The sequence below is a fragment of the Lycium ferocissimum genome, chromosome 12, assembly GCF_029784015.1.
Source record: "Lycium ferocissimum isolate CSIRO_LF1 chromosome 12, AGI_CSIRO_Lferr_CH_V1, whole genome shotgun sequence".
NCBI lineage: Eukaryota > Viridiplantae > Streptophyta > Magnoliopsida > Solanales > Solanaceae > Lycium > Lycium ferocissimum.
In genome coordinates, this window is record NC_081353.1 from 9,787,874 (window position 1) to 9,797,705 (window position 9,832).

The window sequence follows — 9,832 nt, forward strand, 5'->3', positions numbered from 1 at the left end:
TTACAACAAGTACAATAACTTTCTGTTGCAACAAGTTACCCATCTGTTGGAAAATATCCAACAGATGATCAACCTGTTGCAACAAGTTACCCATCTGTTGGAAAATTTTCAACAGATAAGATACCTGTAACAACAAGTTACCTATTTGTTGGACATTGTCCAACAGATGTGTAACCTTTTGCAACAACCTGATAACTTATTTTAAATAGGTTTTGTTTTTTATGATTTAGCACCATTATGATATATCTACTTTCTTGTTGTAGGTTGTGAACCCATGGCTTGTCCCAACAATAAGAGAGTTGGAGATGCCATGCCTTGTCACCTTTGTGCCCAAAGAATCTGTGCCTGACAGATTGATTGATGGGTTCAAAGGGGAATTGGCTGGAGTGACAGCCATCACTAGGGTTGATGATGTTGTAGCTGGTGGTGGTGGTCATGTTGTTGATGGTCATGTTGTTATTAGTGCTGGTGGTGATGTTATTGTTGGTGGTGGTTGATCTTGTTGGTGGTGTTGTTCGGCTTTGTTGATGTTGTTGTTGTTGGTGGTGGTGGACTTGGTGATGATGTCCCGGCAAGTTTTCTTTGGGAAAAATTAAGAGATGATGATGCTAATATTGGTGGATTTACTCCGGTTCTGGATTGAGTGATTTTTCGGATTTGGTGGTAATTTTAGTGGTGGTGGATTGAGTGGTAGAAGATTTGCTTGATGTTGGTGCCGGTACTTCTAAGGTGCCCTCGTGTGCTTGTGAGTGCACCACTTGCAAGGACAAAATGGATAATTTGATTAGAAAGGTGGAGGAATTGGTGCGGGCTCAAGAAGCCACAAACACTTCTATGCGAGAGGTTGATATCCAAGAGGGGTATCAATCCATCAAAGAATCTTTCCTCACCTTATACTCTGTTCATGTTCGGAGGAGGGGCAAAGCAATTGCCAAGGCACTTGCATCAGTTAGATCAAGAAGATCTGTTGCTACTCCCAGTAAGTCAATTGAGACTCCTCTTCTTGATGTTGGGCCAAAAGTGCTAAAGAAGGTGGACATTTTCAAGCCTGTACATGCCCAAAGAAAGAAAAAGGTTGAGACTGCAATCAAGTCCAAAAAGAGTGGGAGAACCATGTACTCAATGCATGAATTTGGAGCAGCAGACTTCAAGGCTATGACAAGCATGGAAATTTGGTGGGAGGATTGGGTAAGTTTCAACACTTGTATATATCTATCTAATTTAGTATGTTGTTGCAACAAGTAGATAATCTGTTGCAGCAAGTTAACTGGCTGTTGCAACAGTTCCTTTATTTTGTTGAATCTGCTGCACCAAGTTAACTAGTTGTTGCAACAAGTAGATAATCTGTTGAATCTGTTGCACTAAGTAACTAACTGTTTTACTACTTTTACTTTAGTATGTAGATGAAGTCCTAATTCTAATGCGTATGAGGCAAATCAATTTCCCTAAGTACTATGATTCCACTGACATAATCCTGGACCTCAACTTTTACAACAACATGTCCAAGAGGTACGCAGAATTGACAAAAGAGAGTACAATTCCAAATGTCGTGCCTCTGAAGGTTAGACTTGCTGAATTCAAGTGGGATGATGATATGGTCGACTATTGTAGGGGTGTCAGACCCTACCCGGGAGGCTGCTCGTGGGCTGGTGCAAAGAGGGTTTTAACAGTGATGAATATTAATGTCACACATTTTGTCACTCTCGAGTTCATGATTGAAGAGGGAGTGGTAAATGTGTATGACTGCAACGTTCCTGTCTATGAAGAATCGATTTCTTTTGTTTCATGGAGCCGGTGATGGAATTGTGGCCCAAGTTATTGCAACAGTGGAATGTTCGCACACTTGCCTGCAAAGTTACTCAATGAATCGTGGGAATTCAATAGGCTACAGAATCTCCCCCGCAATGTCACTAGTAAGGCATGTGGTTCGTGGTCAATTGCTTTTATAGAGGCTTTGCTTACCGGCACAACTGTGACAAAACCCGAAAGTCTAATCAGCGACAACTCTGTAGGGAGGATGCAATGGAGATGGGCATTAGGTATCATTGAAAAGGTGTTGGAGCCCTAAGATGGGTTGATAAACAGTTCATTGATTTTGCGTTTTTTGGAGCCAAAATGTGGCCTGTTGAACAATTTAAGTATATATTAGGAGTTTTTTTTTATGACATTATGTAATTTAAGTATATATTAGGTGTTCAGTACTTTTCTAAGACATTTTATTAAGTATATATTAGGTGTTCATTATTTAAGTTGTGTTCAATATATTATGTTCAGTGGTTTCAGTAGTTTTAAACAAGTCACAAAATCTAACAGCTGTTGAAGAAGTTGCAACAACTGACCCATCTGTTGCAACATGTTTTTAATATGTTGCAACGGATGAGTAAGTTGTTGCAACAAGTTGTTAATCTGTTGCAACAGATGGTTCAGTTGTTGCAACATATGGGTCAGTTGTTGCGACAAATCTAACTGCTGTTGAAGAAGTTGCAACGACCAACCCATCTGTTGCAACAAGTTTGTAATCTGTTGCAACAGATGCGTCAGTTGTTGCAACAAGATGTAAATTTGTTGCAACAGATGGTTCAGTTGTTGCAACATATAGGTTAGTTGTTGCGATAAATCTAACTATTTTTTTAGAAGTTGCAACAAGTTGATAATCTGTTGCAACAAGTTTGTGATCTGTTGCAACAGATTAGTCAGTTGTTGTAACAAATCTTTCAATTGTTGAAGAAATTGCAACAACTAAACCATCTGTTGCAACAAGTTTGTAATCTAAATGTTATGTTGCAACAGATGTGTTAGTTGTTGCAACAAGTTCATAATATGTTGCAACAAGTGCATTATCTGTTGTAACGGATGAGTAACTTGTTTAAAAGCTTCATATTTAGTAAACAATAAATATCATTGGTTTTCGTTGTTTACACCTAAATATGGGTGAATCAAGTAGTTCTCATCAAATTACACCAACGATCGCTCGATTTGGGAAGTATACGCTTAGTTGATCATATGTCCTGACTCAGAATACCATCAAATTGGTTAGGAACATTTAGTAAACAATAAATATCATTGGTTTTCGTTGTTTACACCTAAATATGGGTGAATCAAGTAGTTCTCATCAAATTACACCAACGATCGCTCGATTTGGGAAGTATACGCTTAGTTGATCATATGTCACGACTCAGAATACCATCAAATTGGCTAGGAACATTTAGTAAACAATAAATATCATTGGTTTTCGTTGTTTACACCTAAATATGGGTGAATCAAGTAGTTCTCATCAAATTACACCAACGATCGCTCGATTTGGGAAGTATACGCTTAGTTGATCATATGTCCTGACTCGAAATACCATCAAATTGGCTATGAACATTTAGTAAACAATAAATATCATTGGTTTTCGTTGTTTACACCTAAATATGGGTGAATCAAGTAGTTCTCATCAAATTACACTAACGATCGCTCGATTTGGGAAGTATACGCTTAGAATTTCCCATCAAATCAATGAAATTACCGTCTAATCCATTAAGGATGTTAGTAGATAAATATATTGATCACTAAATATCATTGAATCCCTTTGTTTAACACTAAATATCGTTGGTTCCCTCTGTTAATAACTAAACATATGTGACTTATATCCTAGTTGTTGCGGCAATTTCATGATATGTTGCGACAATTACATAATCTGCTTGCGTAATTGCATATGTCATGCATTGCATGTGCAGAATTGAATAATCTATTCAAAGCAGCTTGCATAACATGTTGCAACAAGTACATAATCTGTTGCAGCAATTGCATAATCTGTTGCAGCAGTTGCATAACCTGTTGCAACAAGTACATAATCTGTTGCAGCAGGTAACATAGCTGTTGAACAAGTCATATCACTTGTTGGATGAAACAACTCATTCCATTTGTTGGATGAAACAACTTAAGGACTTTCTGCAACAACTCATTCCATTTGTTGTAAAAACTCAAAACACTATAGGAACTTACTGTAACAAGTCATGTCACTTGTTGGAAAACCAAGTTAAGTTAGTTGCTGCAACAAGTTTGATTACTTGTTGGCAAAATCCCAACAAGTTACACAAATTTGTGAAAGAATTTTTACTTGGTGGAAACTGTTCAGAAATTACAAAACCACATAACATACATTGGTGATTTGAGCAAGATCAACATATCATTTAAACCAATTTTACTAACAGAAACAACATAAAAATGTCATAAAATCCAATTTCACAAACACAAACAATAGTAATTATTATTACAAGACATTGCAAATTTAACAACTAGGGAACAATTCGGTTGGGCATGTAGTTTTTTTATGGCCAGTTGTTTTGCATATGGAGCATTTGTTTTTCCTCGTTGCAAGTGATTCCCCATTCCACGCCTCCTCTTTGTCCGTCTTCTTCCCGGTTTGCTCGGATCAACATGCGGAGGAGGTATTTCTCTCTCTAAAATCTCCATAGGAACTTCCCAAGATTCTTCAGAAGGCACGGGATTCATTTCCTCACAATATGCAATTATGTAATTCTCCACCCTATAATATGGAGATGAGTAGTCATAAATCCGCCTTCCAAAGTCTTCACCATATTGGACTCGAAGCGCTGCCATAGCATGTGGGCAAGGTATTTTGTCCAGGTCAAAAACTCTACAAGTACAAGATCTTCTTTGCAGATCGACTGTTGCAACTGAACCGTGGCCGATGACGCTGAACTTGTAGTTGGCAATTTGATGGGCCAATAACTTATTACCCAAGTTGACAAATTTTGATATTTTTTTTTCCATTAAGGGAACAAAGATGGTTGGTGAGTCGATGAACTCCATACGCCTCTCATGAAATTTCTCAGTAAACCTCCTGTTTATGGAATCAAATAGAGCAGTAATGGGAAATTCTCTTTCAACATTGAACATTGAGTTCACCGACTCAGCGGCGTTTGTCGTCATAAAATTATACCTGACAAAACAAACATATTAGTGTTGGAACATGTGGCTGAGGCTCAGCTGTGTCAAAAATCACAACAAGTACAACATCTCGCCGCAACAAGTTACCTATTAGTTGCGACGGATACGTTACTTGTTGGAAACGAAAATGTGCAAATACCTATTTCGGGCGAGAATGCCTGCTCCATCCGTGGAATCCGACGTTCAAGATGTTCGGCGGCCCCGAAACCAAATCTCGATTTGATTGAAATGGTCATTGAAGACATCAATATTGTACGCTTTTGCTTTTTATAAAATTGAGATACGACCGCCCCATTGTGAAAGGTGGTTCTCGATTTTCCCCAGGTGCCTCATGCAAAAACCATAATGACATGTAGGGAAGACAATTGAAACCGCCTTTTTTATACTTGGATGTCTATCAGAAATTATGCACAACTCAGGGGTATCCTCTATATAGCTTCTCATTTGTTCAAAAAAATATTTGTACGAAGCATCACACTCCTTGTCCACTACACAAAATGCCACTGGAAAAATATGATTCTCCGCATCTTGTGCGACTGCTGACAACAACACTCCTTCGTACTTGCTCCTCAAGAATGTCCCATCGACAGCTATGACTTTTTTCATTTGCGCAAAACCAAGCATCCAAGCCTTATAGGCTACAAAAAAGTACTTGAACTTCCCATTTTCATCAACCTTCAATGCCGTCTTACTTTCAGGATTTGCAGAACGAAGCATATAACGGTACGCATCAAGCACCGTATACCCGTGCTCATGTGTTCCCCTTGTCAAAGCCTTTGCAATCTCCATGCCCTTCCAGACCTTCCAATAACTTACCTTACAACCCAAATCTGTACGGATTGATTGACTCATATCTTTTGTAGATGGGCCTTTACCGTAAGGAAACTTATCTTTGAAGTATTCACCAATGACTTTCGCAGTAGCGTGTGGATTATGGCTCGTAATGTGCTCAGAACCACATGTGTGATGCTTTATGTAGGTTCTGATACAAAATCTGTCAGAACTTAAAAGCTTCACAGCCCTCAGCCACCACTTGCACTCCGGATGTACACATCTGAAGCAATACACAGTACGCGAATTAATTACCTTCTTGATTCTAAAATCTTTCTTCAAGCAAGCAAGTTTCAACCAAGTGGCTAGTTCTTCCTTGTTCTTGAATGACATTCCTTTATAAAAACCTGTTTCATCATCTTGAACATGGCTAGACTGTATTGATTGTGTAGTGCCCACTGTATTGCTCGCAACTTCAGGTATAGGAATCGGGTCAGCCCCACTTCCATTATCTAGGATATCCATATCCACCCCATCTAATTCATCATTTAACACATCTTGTTGGTCTTGAGATAAATTGTGGTTCTCTATCGGGCTTCCAACAACGTATACCCTTAAAATGGGCCTAGCTACATCATTTAAATAAGCACGCAAATGAACTTGATCAGTTATCTTAAATGGCAAGACCCTCTGATTTTCAAAAGAGCTGTGCATGTAAGTGATGGCAAGATCTTTTGGTTCACAAGTTAATTCGCAATAGGTGATGATTAGGTTCACAAAATCATTGAACATAACATCTCTTTGGACAATCATCACTATCGTCTCTAACATGTCACTACCCTTCCATCGCCAAATATATCGATTGTTCTTCTCGATCCATTCACCATGGCAATCAACCCCTATTGTTATTGAGTCCCCCATTAGTGGTGTTCGAGGTACCTGAAGATATTTTGTTTAACAAAAAATTGGTCATGAGAGTACATACCAATCTATAACAAAATGAAACAGCTGCAGCAGTTGTTCCAACAGATTATTGACTTGTTGGAACAAGTGGACTACTTGTTGCAACAGGTAATAAACTTGTTGCAACAAGTCACTAATCTGTTGGAGTCAGCTTCAGTTTTTTTGGGGTAATGTTTCGGTTTGAAAATATCCAACAGATTATCGAGTTGTTGCAACAAGTGTATTACTTGTTGCAACAAGTAGTACACTTGTTGCGACAAGTCAATAATCTGTTGGAAGCGACTTCGATTTTTTGGGTTACATTTGGACAAAAAGCGAGCCGACTCCAAAGATAGTTGAGTTGTTGCAACAAGTGGAACACCTGTTGCAACAACTATACAACTTGTTGCAGCAAGTCAATAATCTGTTGGAAGCAGCTTCAGTTTTTTGGGTTACGTTTCAGACAAAAATTGAAGCTGACTCCAACAGATAGTTGAGTTGTTGCAACAAGTGGAACACCTGTTGCAACAATTATACAACTTGTTGCAGCAAGTCAATAATCTTTGGAAGCGGCTTCGATTTTTTGGGTTACATTTCGGACAAAAGCGAAGGCGACTCCAACAGGATCGTTGAGTTGTTGCAACAAGTGGAATACCTGTTGCAACAACTCACTAAATTGTTGCAGGTTATTTATTTAACAATTACAACAACTTCATAATCTGTTATAGAAGTTGCAACAACCACATTATATGTTGCAACAACTACAACAGCTACTGTAAGTTGTTGGAAAATCAGTAGATTTATACCCAGGTGAAAAATTGAAATAAAACAGCATTGTTGTACTTACCAAATGAGCGGAAAACACTTATGAAGTAATTGCCAGTGCTACACCAACAAAATCCAGTCAAAAAATTGCAAAATCGGGTGGTCACGTTTTTTTCTTTCTTGAGCAACAATGGCGGACGAAGAAGAAGAAGAAGAAGAAGAAGAAGAAGAAGAAGAAGAAGAAGAAGAAGAAGAAGAAAGCAGAACAATGGAATGAGTTATGAAGTAATTCCCAGTGCTACACGAATGAAATCCAGTAAAAAAATTGCAAAATCAGGTGGTCTTGTTTTTTTCTTTCTTGAGCAAAATCCAGTCAAGATGATGATGATGATGATGATGATGATGAAGAAGAAGAAGAAGAAGAAGAAGAAGAAGAAGAAGAAGAAGAAGAAGAAGAAGAAGAAGAAGAAGAAGAAGAAGAAGCGAAGCAAAGAAGAAGAAAAGAAGAAGAAGAAAAAAAAAAAGAAGAGCCAAAAATGGTGGAAACGGCGCGAGGCAAACGAAATTTTGGCGCGACTTTTTTTTTTTTTTTGGCAAAGTTTTTTTGGCTGTTAAAAATATAACTTTGGGGTGAGTCAAAACTCCCTAATCACTAATCCAAAGTTTATCACCCCCACTCAATTAAAAACGTAGGGTTTATATGGGTTGGGTCAAAGTGTTAAAAATAAAACTTGGGGGCAAAGTGTAAAAAATAAAGCTTGGGGTTAAAGTGTTAAAAATATAACTTGGGAGCAAAGTGTAAAAAATAAAGTTTGGGGTCAAAGTGTTAAAAATATAACTTTGGGGTGAGTCAAAACCTCTATCTCGGAGGAATTAAAAGCATGGAGAAAATTCGATTTGTTTCATCGGAGTAGTACCGAGCTTGAAAAACCTTACTCACAACAGCCTCAAGTCTATTCAAAAGATTCCATCCTGTTTTCGCAAGCATTGCGAGATTAAAGCGCTGAAGCTCTCGAAAGACTAGCCCCCCATCTTCCTTATGAGCACACACTTTTACGCCAAGATATCCACCTAATTCCACTTTTTTCCCTTGTTCTCGATTTCCACAAAAATCTATCCATGGCTCGTTTAATAAGTGTACATATGTTACTGGGAATCAAGAACATATTCATCAAATAAGTTGGAATTGCTTGAACTACAGTTTTGAGCAAGACTTCGCGGCCCGCTCGGGAGAGACTAGTACACTTCTAGCTATTCATTTTTGAGGTTACTCTATCTTGAATATAAGCAAAGACTAATTTTTTGCTTCTTCCAACCACTGCCGACAAGCCAAGATACTTTCCAGGAGTGTTCACCTCTTTAACATGAAGAATATCCGCAATCTAGTTTTTCACACCTTCATTGGTGTTGCGACTGAAATAAATATCAGACTTTTGGAAATTTACCCATTGACCAGAGGCTTTCTGATAAATTTACAAGCACTGTTTAATAGTTGTCGCCTCCTCCTTCGCTGCTTTAAAAAAATATAAAGCGCCATCCGCAAAAAATAGGTGTGAAATAGATGACGCTTTGGAACATATTTTAACACCATGAACTCGGCCCTGAACAGACATTCTCTTCAATAACACTGACAAACCCTCTGCGACTATCAAAAATAAATAAGGTGACATGGGATCACCTTGCCTCAAACCTTTTGTTTGAACAATATTTCCAAATTGCTTGCCACCATGACTAAATTGATAATTAACTGTGGTTACCATCTTCATAACTTTATTCGCCCAGCCCATAAAAAATCCCATCTTCACTATTATTGCCTGTAGAAATCCCCATTCAATGCGGTCATAAGCTTTACTCATGTCCGTCTTAAGCACCGCATAGCCAAATTTTCCTTGTGTTTTCCTCTTTAGATAATGCATAGCTTCAAAAGAAATCATTGCATTATCCATAATGTATCGTCCTGGAATGAATGCGCTTTGAGCCTCAGAGATTATGAGATTCATACACTGTTTCATTCGGTTCGCCAAGACTTTGCAAGTGATTCTATCAACAACATTACAAAGGGAGATTGGCCGTAGATCTGAAACAAATTCAAGTTGTTTCTTTTTCGGTATTAACACAATATTAGTTCTGTTACTTCCTGGTGCCGGTGAATTTTCATTCAAGCATTCCATCGGCCTTAGAAATATCCTACTCAACAGTACTCCAAATATATCTGAAGAAGGCTGGATTTAATTTATCCGGTCCGGGAGCTTTATCCGGATGCATGCTAAAGACTGCTAGTTTGACATCCTCAGTTGTAAAAGGACGTTGTAAGTCCTCGTTGATTTAATCAGACACTTTCTTCTCAACAATGTCAATAATGGCGCCTATCGGACCTTGTTGTGCCTTGAACAGATTG

At 38.3% G+C, this 9,832-nt stretch overlaps 1 protein-coding gene across 1 annotated transcript; it reads left to right on the forward strand.

Annotated features, from left to right (window-relative positions):
• Nucleotides 1–748: 748 nt before the first annotated feature.
• On the forward strand, nt 749–2,519 carry LOC132039051 (uncharacterized). The gene is made up of 5 exons (XM_059429603.1): nt 749–1,188; nt 1,397–1,794; nt 1,885–2,039; nt 2,275–2,355; nt 2,428–2,519. The coding sequence occupies exons 1-5, from the start codon at nt 772–774 to the stop codon at nt 2,517–2,519; spliced, it is 1,143 nt and encodes a 380-aa protein (XP_059285586.1). The 5' UTR covers nt 749–771.
• Nucleotides 2,520–9,832: the final 7,313 nt, after the last annotated feature.